The 16,034-nt window shown below is 33.6% G+C and overlaps 1 protein-coding gene across 1 annotated transcript; it reads right to left on the bottom strand.

Moving 5' to 3' along the window:
* Nucleotides 1-9,126: 9,126 nt before the first annotated feature.
* Nucleotides 9,127-11,796, bottom strand: LOC111901992 (protein trichome birefringence). The gene is made up of 5 exons (XM_023897860.3): nt 10,543-11,796; nt 10,259-10,451; nt 9,980-10,173; nt 9,722-9,880; nt 9,127-9,621 (listed from the first exon to the last, which is right to left on the bottom strand). The coding sequence occupies exons 1-5, from the start codon at nt 11,592-11,594 to the stop codon at nt 9,273-9,275; spliced, it is 1,947 nt and encodes a 648-aa protein (XP_023753628.1). The 5' UTR covers nt 11,595-11,796; the 3' UTR covers nt 9,127-9,272.
* Between the last annotated feature and the right edge of the window lie 4,238 nt (nt 11,797-16,034).

The raw sequence follows: 16,034 nt of genomic DNA, 5'->3' as shown, positions 1-16,034 counted from the left end.
GCACTATCTTTGGGCCCTAAAAGTGTAAAATCTTGTTCGTTGGGCCTAGCTAGCCCAATGACCTGATCTTAAGGCCCGAAGACTTCTACCTTACGCGGTGTTGGGTCTCACGGATCTAACATAGCGTAGAAGGACTTTCAATGGCTTGTATACTATTGGTCTCCAAGGGTCCTTTGGTATTGCCAGTAAAGTCGGTATTTCATGCGAGGCGGGTCAGGGACCCCTCGTACCTTTTTTTATCCCCAACCGGTTAATGGAGTCATCGGGGTCTTCGTGTCCTCTTTCTCTTCGGATGTGGGATTACACGTAGTCAGGGTGGTCGGATAACGTGATTAGTACGGACGACGCCTACGAGATCGTTAGTATAGTTATAAACTGGTCGTTTGTGTAACGCATGTTTATAGCAATTAATCATGCTCAAAAATAATCCGACGTCGCCTGGGATTGATAACTTCATGCGTTGTAATGGTTTCATTTAAACTTCATGGAATTCAAGGAATTAGGAAAACATCGGGTTTTCCTACGGTTTTCAATACATTCAGTTTCCAAAACGTACATAATTTTGATGAACATTTTCTTTACAACCATAGAAACAAACAAGCATACTTATGGATCTTCACAAATGTTTTCAAAAGCTCTTTTCAGAAAATATCGGATTTTCTGGTAGTTTTCAGAATGATACAGAACATTGCTTCTCAAATACCGCTTATGAACTCACCAACATTTCATATGTTGACGTTTTTCAAAATACTTGTATTCTCAGGGAACCAGTGAATCAAAGGAAAATGTACTCAGTGATGGCTTGCAGTTTACTTATTAACAAATCGAACAATTTATTTTTGGGAATGTAATGTTTAAACAATGTACTTCATGTAAACTTTAGTGGTTGTACTATGTTAATGCATGGTGACGAATGTTGTTACGTTTCATATATATTCAATGTTATGGTATTCAATTGAGTCACGACAGCCCCCGAACGTTTCCGCCGCCTGGTTCGGGGGTGTGACAGAGTCCTCGCAGGGCGAGAATATATTCTCACGACATGAGAACTGTGCAACCCAAAGCCCACGGAAATTTTAGGGTTTTCAAGGTATTTAAAGGTAAGGATTCATGTTTTAGTGTATTTTCTTATCCTCCATCATATCTAGAACCTCTTGATAGAAACCCTAGCCTTTATTTTCAAGATTTGAGCCTCCCCTCTCCTATCTCATCCATTTTTGGAGTTTTGGGTGGTTTTTGAGCAATGTTTTCATGCAAGATTGATCATTGAAGCTTGGTAATTGAAGATCTCAACTTTCATCTATCTTTTAGACCATTGTAAGTTATAAAGTTCCAAGCTTTATTGCATTTCATCTTTGGATCTAAGTGTATTTGGTGTTTTGGTCCATTATAAGAGTTTTGAGTAAGAATTGAGAATAATTTTTGCAACTTTATTACTCTCCAAGGTCCCAAGAACATTGTATGTTTCAGATCTGGACTCTAACACCTTTTTTATCAGTTTAGAATGTTTTCTTGGACTAGGAAATTTTTGATATTTTGCCTTCTCTTTCATCCATGCAAGTTATTTTGGTCATTTAGGCCATTTTGGTGTATTAAAGTTTAAATATTGAAAGTTGGAGACATTATTATGGATAAAGTTGGAAACTTAATTCATATAAACATCATATCGATTCAAATATGAAGGTTGGAGACTTAGACTTAATGGATTTAGCTGATAAAGATGCATTCTTGGTCCCTTTGAGACTTAAAGACTAGATCTTTGTTGTTTATACCATTCTAATGGATAAAGTTGGAACTTTATCCATTATGAAGCTATTTAGGAACTTTATCTGAGGTTATGGGCCTTGGTCTGAAGAGATTAAGCACTTAATGAAGATTTTGGCCTTCTGACCAGAAGTCACGACGTAACATAAGATATGTCACGTCGTGACGATGTCCAGAATCGTGATTGTTTTGTCATTGCATTCTTACGACATGACCAAGGAATGGTCATGATGTGACGTTGACTCTGACTAAGCTGAATGTTGACTTTTTGACCAGTTTGACTTTTGGTCAAACTTGCGTAGAATTGAGTATTTGGCTAAGGATTTGTTTCGGTTTGGCTTTAGGAAGCTTGGGATGGATGTTCTATTGTTGAGTTAGCTGTTGGGCTTCTATTGAATAGTTCAAGTGAGTTTCCTTCACTGTATTTATGGGTCGAAGGCACCAATGTCGGCCCACTAGCTTATGTTGTAGTATGATAATTTTCTTCATGACAATTGTCATTTATGCATGTATTTGCTTGATGACTCTGTAATTCTTTTGTTATGATATTATGTGGTAGTGGTAGCGGTGAAATAGACCTGATACCAGTTGAAATAAACCGAAGGGGACTACAAGCACCCAAATATTCTTGATTGTATCCGGTTGAAATAGACAGAAGGGGATTGCAAGCACCCATATATTCTTAATTGTATCTAGTTGAAACAGACCGAAGGGGATTTCAAGCACCCATATATGCTAGGTTGTATATGGTTGAAATAGACCGAAGGCGATTACAAGCACCTAGATATGGTTGACTGTATGTTTGTATGGTATGGGGTATTTTGGGGGAGTTCACTAAGCTTTGTGTTTACTATTTTCAGTTTATGTTTCAGGTACTTCCAGTTTGAAAGGGTAGGGTCTGGCTTGATCGCACTGCATCCGCCCATGTTTTCTGCATTATGTGATTTTGGGATTTTGTAATCTGATGTTATTTTCACTATGATATACTTTGGATGGTTTGATATGAATACTTAATGGCTTTTGGTTGACCCACAATTGAAATTTTTATTTATAATTTTTGAGATATTACATTTTGAATCGATGCCTTGATTTTATTTTTATATTATAAATAAATTTAAGAAAAATAAATAAATAAATACGGGCAGAATAGTCATTTGATGTTTTGCAAGGGAAGAAACGTGCAAATGTAAACTAACAAGGGATGATGCGTGCAACTTTTAACCAAACGAGGGACAACCTGAGTTGGCTTTTGAAAATAGGGAATGGACATTCTTTTTGATAGTTGTATGAGGGACGATATGTAATTTACACATTAAATAAACACATAATTGCAAATTTGGTCCCTATGGTTTCTCAGAAATTAGTACTTTGGTCCAAAATGTTTTGGAGTTGCACCACTAGTCTAAAAGGTTTCATTTGTTGTAACTTTAGTCAAAAAAAAATTTGAACTTTTAAAAAAAAGACAATTATGCCCTTACATTTTCTTTTTTCTTTTTGTTTTCCATTTCTATATTTATAAGAAAACAAAAAATAAAAATCTCACCTGCCCTTACTATCCTACCACACCCACCATCTCTTTAACACATTTTGTTTCTCTATGTCTCTATCTCCTTTTAACACCACCACAACAACCGAATGGAAAAACCTAAAATTCGTCGCCACCACCACCTGCCCGAAAATCATAACATCACCCCTACCACCTGCTGGAAAATCACAACACGACCACAAACATTATCTTCACATCACCTTCTATAAAAGTAGTGTCACCTTCTCGAAAGCTCCATCTCCCTACAAACACCAGCCAACACCGCCACAAAAAGGTATATATGAAAACAAACAAATATATCCGTTTAAGAATAGATCCAAATCAAGAAGGGCAACGAACATACATGAACCGATACCTTTGAGCTAGGGTTCGTAAACCCTGAACTGATGAAAGTGTGAGCGAACGACGACATTGGCTGGTTTGCAGATCCGGTGATGTTGCAGTCCTACGCTGGAGATGAAGAATGTTGGTCCAGTTCTACGACGATAACAGAGGTGACAGAGGTGGTTTAGATGGTCCGATGATTATCAGAGAAGCGTTTTCGAATCTGGAATGAAATCGGTGGAGGCCTGGTGATGGTAGAGATCTGGAGTAGTTCATGGTGAGCCGTTTGGAGCTTCTGGCGATTATGACTAAGGCTTCAAGTGGATCTAAAGGACTGAAAAGCATCACCACCTCTCTCTGACGGTGGTGGTCCGAATTTCCAAATCTGAACTTCAGAGAGCAGAAAGAGGAAAAATAAAAAGTTTAGGGTAAGGTGGTCTCCGATGATAGTGGTAGTATCTGGCATGGGTGGTGGTTTCCGACGATGGTGTTTTCCAGCAGTGGTGGTTTACGACAGTGATGATTTCTGATGAAACTATATATATATATATATATATATATATATATATATATATATATATATATATATATATATATATATATATATATATATATATATATATGTAACACCAAGTTTTAGGTAAATATCACTTTTTAGTTTTGGTAGTTAAAGTTTTAAATAATAAGTTTTGTGGTGACCACAACGTGGAAAAGGATGCACCACGACATGGTCAAGGCCAGTTGCAATACACATTTATTTTGGTCCCCAAGACGTGGCATGGTGTTAGCCATGATGTGGCGATGGCCAGGTCGCAAAACCCTAATTTCCGGGCTTTAAACCCTATTTAAGGTATGTGATGGCTAGGGTTTACACACCCTCAGCCTCCGTCACCACCCTTTCGACCTAAAAACAACCATAGCCACCTAGGGCCAGTCCAGAAGGTGGGTAACCCGGGCGACCACCCAGGTTTCACGTCTCCATGGGGCCCAAAATTTCTGGGCTATAGTGTGTGTGTGTGTGTGTGTGTGTGACTATATATATATATATATATATATATATATATATATATATATATATATATATAATTATTAGCTAAATGATTTTTAAGGCCTAAATTTGGCTCAAACACAAATTAGATCAAAAGATAAACAATTTGGCTTGGATGTTATTGCTAAATGAACATGTCTATAGTGAAGAATAAATTATATTTTTTTAATCTTTATTAAAATTGTCTTTGAGAGGCCTTTTTTTCTTTTCTCCCTAGGCCCCATATACATTTAGACCGGCCCTAAAGCCACCATTGTTGAGTTTTTGATATTTTGTGGTGAATTTTGGTGAGAAGAATAAGAAGGCATCCATTGTGTGATGATCTAGCAAGCAAAGTCCTCCTCCACCTTCTAGCTCATCTTCAAGACCATTGTGAGTCTTCAAGTTCCAACCTTCATGCTTCATGCTTATAGATCTAGGTTTATTTGAATTGTTCTTCAAGTTTGGCATAGTATGAGTGGTTGGACTCCATAAAGTTGGCAACTTTATGGATCCTTGAGGTTCCATTTTAGGGTTATATGTTCCAGATCTAGAGTTCTATGGTGTTTCTGGTCTCATGTACAAGTTAGAGTTCACTTCTTGCATGTTCTTAGACCTAGTTTGGAAGTGATATGCATTAGAAATGCATGTCTATAAAGCACTGATTTTTATGATGCATTTGGAATATGAAAGCCTTCTAGAAAGTATGGATGGATGGCATTGGCGATTAAGAGCTTAATGCTTTAAGATGAACAGAACAGCTCTCACGATGTGGATGTTTGGCCTCCATGACATGGCAACAGACAGTCTCCACGACTATTTTGTCCTAAGGCTACCATGATGTGGCAGAAGCTTAGCCACGACGTGGCGAGGAGTTCGGAGACTTCTAACTATTTACTTCGACTTTAACAGTTGACTTTTGACAAACTTTGACTTTAGGTCAATTTGAGGGTTGTGGGTTGTAGTTTAAGAATTGGACCCTTATTGTTGTATAGGTGACCTTTAGTGTCGGTTTTTTGGATTTGTGTGAGCCATGCTGTTATCTACTAGACTGTGAGGTGATTTTTTCACTATACATTATACTGCATTATGTATCCTTGTGTGTAGATGTTGGTATTTTGTAGTGATTTGTTTGATTAGTAGATCTGTTATGATTACTTGTATTGTTGGCTATTGTCTTTTTGTTTGTTTATGTGCATATGTCTATATGTTGTGATTGGCTTGAGGCGGTCCTGCTTTGAGTTGTAGACCAAAATACCCGGGCGGTCCAGTGTACGATAGGCCTTACAAGGCGTTCCAGTTAGATTGTAGGACCAAGGGAGCGGTCTAACTATTTTAGGCGGTCCGAGGCGGTCCAATAGACTGTATGCTCAATAGAACGGTCCAGGCAGACTGTAGGATCATGTGTGCATGTAGTGTATGTGTAGTATTGTGTGCGATATTTTGGGGGAACTCACTAAGTTTTGGCTTATAGTTGTGGATTTAAATGTTTTCAGGTACTTCAGATGATCAGTGCAAGGCGAAGGCGTGATCGTATACGTCCTCCTCTTGATTTATGTTTGAGAGTCAATATCAGTACTCTTATTTATATGATTTTGTTTTGAAACAATGATTGATTACTTTATGGGTTTTTATGAAAATGTCTTGTAAAATCAATTATTATGGTTTTTGGGACGTTACAATATATATATATATATATATATATATATATATATATATATATATATATATATATATATATGGGAGAGTTCAATTGAGAAAAAAAAAAGGTTGAGAATGGAGGAATCATTCTCAACCACTCATTTATTTTTGCCGCAAAAGCCTCCGTCGTACCAGCGGAAATGGAAAAAGAATAGACATGTGTTTTCCAACAAAACATATTTCCTTAAACTATGCTAATCATTACCTTAATATATACAAAAACATAGACTTTTTCGTTTTTTTTAATTTTTAAGAAGCTAATTTTATCGAAAAATTATTTTAAATATACCAAAATTCATGATTTTTTATTTTCTACAAATAGACATCCATATTGATATAGTTTTAAAATAAAATAAAAATTTTATTTTTTTTATATTTTCAGCTATCGTTATTCATAAGTGAATAAAAATGAATCAAGTTTTTTCTACAGTACGTTCGTTATTCACTTATAAATAAAAACTATGATTAATTTTTTTTTACATTTTAAGTATCATTCATATATGAATATAGCATATACTAAACATAGTATATTTATATTTAAATATTAGACGATTCATTCACTTGTGAATATTACATAGTATATTCACTTGTGAATATTAGATGGTATATTCACTAATGAATATTAGATAATATTTTCATATCTGAATATTACATAGTATCACATGGTATATCACATGTGAATAATACATAGTATATTCACTTGTGAATATTAGATGATATATTCACCTATGAATATTACACAGTATATTCACATATGAATATTACAATGTGTTTTCACAAATATATATAATTTTTATATGTTATTCACATATGAATAACATACAGACTTGCATATTCGTTTTTTTGTTTTTAATAATCATATACTGATTCAAGCGAGAAAACATATTCATATATGAATATAACGTGGTAATTTAGTTTATGCGTTTCATCAAACAGTTGGAGTGCATACAAGTTAACTATTTTAAAAATGTTAAAAACATCAAGTTATCAATTCCAAATCATCATATACTTCAGATTTCAACTTCAGATGCGACACCTATTTCTGATCGATTTCTCATTTTGATTTTGATTTTCGAAAATCAAATTGAGAACCTGTGAGTATCGATTCTGAGTCCTTCAATGTTGACCGTGACTGCGAGTCAAGAATTCCGATTCCAATTTCATGAACAGCGAAGAAATTCCGATTCCAACTGATTTCGTTTGCGAATCTGGGAAATTCCAGTTCCAAACTTTAACAAATCGATGAAATTGATGAATTTGGGTTGCGAATTTGTCTTGAACGACGAACCTCCCATCTACGAATATTGATGATTGATTAACACTGGATGACATTGATGATGGTTTAGTTGAAGAAATTTGGATGATTGTTGAAGATTTGAGGAGAAATTTTGAGGATGAACGAACTGTTATTGAAATCTCTATAGTTATGTATTTGACATTGAAGGTTATTAACATATTTACAAGTTTGCCACTATGTCTTTTTATGCTTATATAAATGAGTGGCTGAGAATGATTCCCCCATTCTCAACCTTTTTTATTTTCTCAATTGAACCCACCTCTATATATATATATATATATATATATATATATATATATATATATATATATATATATACTCTAATAAATAAATTCTTTTTGTCACGTGTCACACTCATTGATTTGGCCACATGTCATTTTGTGATTTTTTCCATTTTATCAAATTCTACATAATATTTAAATGTAATAATTGCAATAAATGTAATAACAAATACATATCAATTTCAATAATTGGTTTTCCTTCTAATTTTAAAATTTCTAAATTAAAACTTTATTAGTTTCTTTTGTTTATTTATCTAAATTATTTGTTTAAATTTAAAAGAGAAAAAAACACTTTAATTTATTAATTCAATATTTTTCTAATTTTTCTTATAAATTCAAACTTTTTAAATTTTAGAATTTTCATATTTAATTTTTTTTAATAAACTCATATAATACATGAGTCTTACACCTAGTACTTTAATAAATGAAAATCTTTTCTTCACATGTGACACTTTCATTGATTTAGCCGCATGTCATTTTATGGTTATTTTCAATTAAATTTTTTCCATATGGCATTTTGTGGTTGTTTCATTTTTATTAAATTTCACATAAGATTTAATTAAATTTATTAATTGCAATAAATATAATAATAAATACATTTCAATTTCATTACTTCCTTTTTTTTAATTTGAAATTTAATAAATTAAAGCCCATCAGTTTCATTTGTTATTTATCTAAATTATTTGTTTAAATTCAAAAGAGAAAAAACACTTTAATTTTAATAATTTAATATTTTTTTTTATTTTTTTATAAATTCAAACTTCTTAAATATTTAGATTTTTATATTTATTTTTTTAAATGAACACATGTAAAACAAATAGAAAATTCAAAAATATCATTTCATACACATTTAATTATGAAATGGATTAAAAAATAAAAAAAATAAAATAAAAAATAAATAAATAAATAAACTTATATTAGATATGGTGCAATTACAAAACATTTTGGATTAAAATCACATTTGTTAATAAACCACACAACCAAATTTGTAATTGTCTTAAATAAATATTATTCACGACCACATGGTTACAAAAAAAAAAATAAACAATATCTTCTAAACACCGACATCACATTAACCCAGAAAATACATGATTTTATATATGATTAATTCATACTATGTTAATTTAATAAATAACCTACGACCATTTAAACATTTTAAATCAACTTCCAAAAATGGCACAAACAAAAAAAAAACATCTATTAATTTATAATCACCAAAGCTTTCTTCTCTACACATATAAACAGTAATCTTCAAAATAAAGACTATAAGAAAAAGGTTTATGTTCCATATTCTATAAAAAAAGGAAAAAAAAGTGTAATTCACATTTACTTTTACAGCTTTTGCTGTTGATTTTGGTATTGTTTGACCAAAAGTTGAGCATAAAGGATTTCATTCCAAGCATCAGGAACACCAGGTAAACACCAATGACTGCAATCTTGATAATGCAGCGGCGACTTAATCTCCTCCGCCGTATAATGTTTTTTCCGGTAAACCGACGGGTGGCCATCTTTCCGGAAATCCGTTAATCTTGTTATGTTCAGATACGACACTCTGTTTTTCATCCCTTTAAAAACCTTCTCCAGGACTATCATCTTGTCGGGATACGGCGTTAGGTAAGTGGTGTTCTTGATCGGCTCCGACTCATGGTCGCAAGCTCCGCCGGAATTCCACTGCCCTCCGCTGTCCAAACAGAAATTGATAGAAAAAACTTAAATATCTAAGTTTACAGAGATATAAATCAGGATAAAAGTTAAAACTTAAAACACATGATTATACATACCTAAAATGGGAAGCAGAATAACCTCTGAAGAAAACCGAAGTTTTTTTAGGGTTCATATTAGCATCGACCCAATTTCCCCATGTTGTCATCGCTTTACGAAACGCCTCTAGAACGTTAAGTTCCTTATAGACATGGTTACCTTCTTGATAATAATCTTCCCTGAGAATTTCATAACGATTATTAACACCATAAAAAAATTGATGGTTTTGTCGGAATTTAACGTCAGCTTTTTAATAGAAGTATATCGAGATTAATCACCCTTTGGAAGTCTTGTCGTGAGTCCACCAATGGCCGGTGTTGAAGACAACCACGTCGGCGGTTTTGTACTGATCGGCGGAGCTACTGATCAAATCGAGCCGGAGGGTCTCTTTTTGTGTTCCATTTTTGTCTTTGATTTCCCATTCTTGAACCAAGAATGGTGCCACAAAGAACTCCACTGTGCAATCATAATCCTATAAATTCATGATATAAAAAAGATTAAGATTGTTTTCGAGCAATGATCTCAGAAACTTTATCGAAGGAAAGAGACTGGAATACCTTGAATACGAAAGAATAAGAAGCTTCTGATCTGAAATGATGTCTTCCTGAAGCTTCATAAACCTTGGTTTGATCTTTAAGGGAGTTTCGAAGGATGCAAACTAATGATTCCCACATATTTCTGTTTAGAGAATCCCCTACAAAAACCAATCTCTTTCCTTTCAATAATTTCAACATTTTGCTTCCATCCAACCTACATATGCATGAACAAGTTCATTGTCATAAATCATAATAAACGTAAATTGAAAAAAACTGAAGATTGGAGTATGAAAATTTTGACATACCTTGGTAAACTACAACCGTTGGGCTTCCATTTGTAGTTTTGAAACCCTAAATCAGGCCTACCATTGGAGAAACAATTGAATTGTTCATCAATCAACGAACAAGAACCGGGTTTATACAATGGATATGAGTCGTCTCTTACCCAATCTCCATCAAATAGGTTACAGTTGACTAAATTCTTCACCAAATCATCAAACCCTTGTTTCTTTCCTAAAGAAGTAACATTTTTGGTGGTGATTTTATCTTCAATCCTTTGACCAGGACCACTTCCAGCACCATTTCCCCAAGATGTCGGTAATGATTTCTCGGAGTTTGGACTTGCTTTCATCCTATTTTCAGTGGCATTATTCGTTATTGAATTCTGCGATTCTGAAGCTGAATTCGACACTGTTTTAGTCGTCTGGTTCGTTACTGGTTGAGATGGTAAATTCACAATCGTGGTCTTGTTTGATCCGTGTTGAGGGGATGATTTAGATCCAGTTGCGATCTGGTCCGAATATGGTTGCGGTGGTGGAGACCCGATTGCGGTCTGATTCAACACTGGTTGAGATAATGGAGACCCGATCATGGTCTGGTTCGAGTCATTACTTTTAGTTTGATTTTGAACAATTGGAGGATCTTTAATCACATTGGGCGTTTCGAGATTCATAGTTGGAGATCTGGAATCAGTGGCATTTGAACTGGGTGAAGAAACTGTGGAATTTTGTAATGCTTCCGAAGAATTTGAAGGAAAAAAGTAAGAATAAATGGAAGAGAATTGAGATCCAGCAGACCCATAAGCACCAGAAGAAGATGATGAAGAAGTTGTTGTAGTACCATTTGCTTTAATACTTGTACTGATGCTTGTACTAGTGAAGATACTGGAAAACCATGGAGAAGAAGGATCTGGTGAAGGATTAAAGGCCAAGAAAAAAGTAACAGCAACGAAGATAGCTATGAATACGTAAGCAAAAGCTCTTGTTTTCTTGGTTCGAAATGAAAAGACGTTCTTCAACTTCAAATCTGAAACCAGAGTTCTTTCATTGATGGGCATGTATTTAGTTGAATCCGCCATGAAAACGAAGAATGTTACGACACCCAGATACAGAAGACGGTGATTTTCACTTTGTGAAGTGTGTGAGAGAGGATGAGATAGAGATACAGAGAGGATCCAGTACCTTTTGGACTCTTTTTCCAGAGAGAGAAGAGTAGAAGAAGATGGAGAAGACGTTTATTTCTTTTAGGAAAGTGAGGAGCTTTTATTTTAATTTTTTTAATAGTATCTATTTACTCGTTTTCGTAACTAAATACGATTCAAAAAAATAAAATAAAAAATACGATATGATTTAAAATAATATATAGTTTTGTATGTTCGTTAAAAGTGTTCTTAATATAACGAGTGAATGGAGTCGCACTCAGACATAGAAATAGCATGTAAAATAAAAAAGAAACAACAATAGAAATTCACACCATAAATGTTTAAAATGTAAGATGTTACATTAATTATGACTTACAATTTCATATATATTTAAATTTTATTTTATGAAATAGCTATCTAGAAAAATCATTTGTATTAGAATTTAGAAACGATCAAAAAAGATGAAATAGTGGCCAAAATTGGTGCTTCCGATACTTTACATTCTTCTCGGTTTGAGGGGGTTTATGAAATAGGTGATGGGAATAGAATGATTTACGGAAATGCCACTGTCGTCGATAGTATAGTCGGTGTCACGTGAGAGATTAATTTAAAGTGGGGGGTTTACTGTTTACAGGTCGGTGTTAATTTTCAAAGGACGATACCATGTGGCATGTGCCGCGAAGCAAATATGTAGCTTGTACTTTCAGTTTAAATAATTGGACCTTTCCAGTAACCTATCTTTTCTTTAATTAAAAAATGAGTTCTATTTTGTTGTTTTCTGGATTTGTAAAATTAGAAATATTGTCATCTGATGACCAATTATAATTTGTAAGACACAGATCTTAAAATATTATATTCATTTGGTGATTACTTTTTGATAATAAAAAAAAAAAATTAAAGCTGCAGACCATTTCTCTCATTGAAATAAACATGATTACTAAATAGATAACTTACTTTATTTAGTTTTGACGTTAAAAATATAAGATTTTTTGTGCAATTTCCATGTGAAAATTGAAATACTTGATATAATCCAAGTTGCAAACCTGGGTGGTCGTTTGAGCCATTCTGTAAAAGCCGAAGGGACGAAGTCGATGAAGTAAGTCAAACTACGAGTGGGTTCTGAATGGTTTAAAGTCAAGTTTCCCTACTTACCATCCTTTAATGCTGATTATTTAAAGCGATATTTAGTCCGGTGAAAAAAATGGTACTACTAGATGTACCTTTTTATGTATTTTCTTTTAAATAAATATCCTTTTTATATATTTTTTCTAACGACAAAACTAATCATTACAATTACACCTATGTATAGGACGGAATATGAACTTTCAACAAGAAATAAAAACAATACTTGATATCATTGGATTAGAAACTCTTTAATACTGGGTGTACCTTCTGTTATTAATTATATCTCTTATTATAGGAAAAATAACTCTTTAGGGTAATTAACTTTTGTGTTTATACTCATTTGGTCCCTTTCCTTTTTTTTATTTAATATACCATCGAACTTGTTGTTTGCGTTCCTCATAACCCTTTTGACCGGCTTTTGACATGTGATAGCCGGTCAAAGGGTTATGGTGAATACAAACAACAAGTTCGATGGTATATTGAGTACAAAAAAAATGACCAAATGAGAACGAACTCAACAATTGGTTACCCTCTTGAGCCATTTTCCCCAAAAAGTTAAATGAAATTAAAGTTGCAAAATTATCAAAGACTACAACCTTCTTTGGCTATAACGTATATGAAGAGCATTTCAAAGGGGTAACCTTATTAAAACATGGTCTATGTTATGCTTACTGTGGTTAGCTGTCAACACCTCTCTACAAAAGGATATGACTATGTATGAGAGGTATATTTATCAGCATAAACGTTTACGTCAAGGTATATTATGGTGATGTGTCTACAAAAGCAGCATGATACTGTACATATTGATGTTGTATCTTATCCCATGAATTCGATCTTAAAGCTAAGTAAACTCAAAAATCACAGCACTTGTGATTCCAATCGTTTGTAGACTTGTCTAGAATCCATGATACGATAAATCATTTGATTGGAAATGTAAATGTAGTCATAAAATGTGTCTGTTTAGTCAAGATTCCCCTAATAAATATTCAAGTGCATTACAAAGTTGTACATGTATGAATAATGTTCTTTCGTGAGTTATGTTTTGAAGAGAAGCAAGAATGAATCTCATAAAGTCATTAATATCAGTAGGAGATGACGTGGGATTTGCTGTAAATGAGTAATGGGAAAATGAATCAGGAGGGTAACCAACTGTTGTATTTGTTCTCATTTGGTTCATTTCCTTTTTTTTACTCAATATACCATCGAACTTGCTGTTTGTGTTCACCATAACCCTTTGACCGACTATCACAGGTCAAAAGCCGATCAAAAGGGTTATAGTGAACACAAACAACAAGTTCGATAGTATATTGAATACAAAAAAAAGGGACCAAATGAGTACAAACGTAAAAGTTAAGGGAAATTAAATAATCTAATCATTAGGCTAGACGGTATGGATTTCGGGTAGGTCGGCAATTATCTCGGCGAACCCGGTAAACACCACGCCGACCCCTCGTCTTGCCAAGCTCGGCATGGTAACTCGGCTAGCTTTCATCGAGAGGTTGTATTGGGTTACGAAAATATGAACGTTGAGAGGAATTTGTTACTGTTTTTTCAAAAAAAAAATCAAACAATCCCCCCTTTTTATGTTATATAAATTTTATTTTTTTTTCATATTTTATCTCACTTCACCATCTTCAAATTATCACTCAAACAATTCAAGTTTTTTGAAAAAAAATAGTTTCCTCTTCCAACCAAAAACTCAAAAAAATATCAAACGAAACACTCAAAACTCAAACGTTTCATCTTCTTCACCAACATTCATTCAAAATCAACGCGATCGACATATTTATTCTCCACCAAATCTATATTTGGGTGGTGTTTACTACCCATTTCAAGCCTAAAATCAACTTCAATACCAAAATCAAGCACAATACCAAAATCAACCTTAATTCCAAAACTAACTACAATTTCAAAGACAATTTCAATTTCAAAACCAACCACAACTGAACTTGCCATCCCAAATTATGCATGAGTTCAATCTAGTTGATGATCATCCTGACTCCCCAATGAACCACCAAACCAAATTTCAAACCTGAAGCGAAACCCAAAGTCGTCTCGGAAATAGAATCTGAGTCGGAAGAGAATCCACCACAACCAAAAAAAAGAGGAAGGACGCTCCCAAAGTAATGGACATCCGCCGAAGAAAAGACGTTAGCGCGTGCTTGGGTGGATGTTTTTGAAGATCCGGTGTCCCGAAACAACCAAGATTGTCCAACTTTCTTCCAAAAAATCACGCGTCGGTTTCTCAAAGCGATGAAACTTGGTGATTACCGGAAAAAAAAAAACCAAATTTATTCTAAGTGGCGAAATGTTAACAAAGTGGTGACAAAATTCAGCAGGTTGTTTTCAAGTGTGAAACAACAATGGCAAAGTGGTGCAAACAACAAAACCATTTTGCAAAAATCTCTTGACATGTACTGGGAACAAAAAGGGGCGTCATTCAAATTTTTACATATTTGGAACATTGTAAAATTGTCAAAAAAAAAAAAAGGCACGATGCGGCATATTTTAAAACTTTTATGGGTGGTTCGTCTAAAAGAACCAAAACGTATGAGACGACACATAGACAATTGTCTGATGCGCATTACGAGATTGATCTCAATGAACCAAAACGGTTGAAAAATAATCATTTTTTTCTATAATGTTTTTATTCGGAAGTATTGTTTATATTTTGGAGTTTTTAATTTAAAAATTATTTTTCAATTTGTTTTTAGATTCTGAATGCAACATTTCGAAGTGTTTAATATTACTATTTTTTAACAAAATCTTTATTTTTATGCACTAATATCGTACATAGTTTACATTAACATTTTTTTAACTTTTTGTTAGATTTAAGTAAAAAAGGAATTTTTTTCTCGAAATTCGGGAATTGTTCATCGGATTTCAGATTTATTCTTGAAATTTCAGAGTTTTTTTTTCTGAATTCCAAAATTTCAGTCCGGAATCCGAAATGTGGTGTCACAACTGGAAATTTTGTGTCATGTAATATATACATTCAAGCTAATGTGAATCAAAAACTTAAGAACATGATTGACACCTATGATTATGACTTCAAAAACTTTAATCAAATACATTATGCAAGTACTACAAATAGTCATCAAACAATTGGAAACCCTAGAAGTCCTAGTTTAAGTCAATTTTGGACTAGGACTTCCTTATTGGATCCAAATGGACCAATAAGCTTCCAATTAGACTATCATGGGATTAGAACCCTAATTGGGCTCTAATTGGACCCACACTAATTTATTTCAA

The sequence above is a fragment of the Lactuca sativa genome, chromosome 8 (genome assembly GCF_002870075.4).
Source record: "Lactuca sativa cultivar Salinas chromosome 8, Lsat_Salinas_v11, whole genome shotgun sequence".
In the NCBI taxonomy this organism is placed as follows: Eukaryota; Viridiplantae; Streptophyta; class Magnoliopsida; order Asterales; family Asteraceae; genus Lactuca; species Lactuca sativa.
This window is presented reverse-complemented; position numbering and strand designations above follow the sequence as displayed.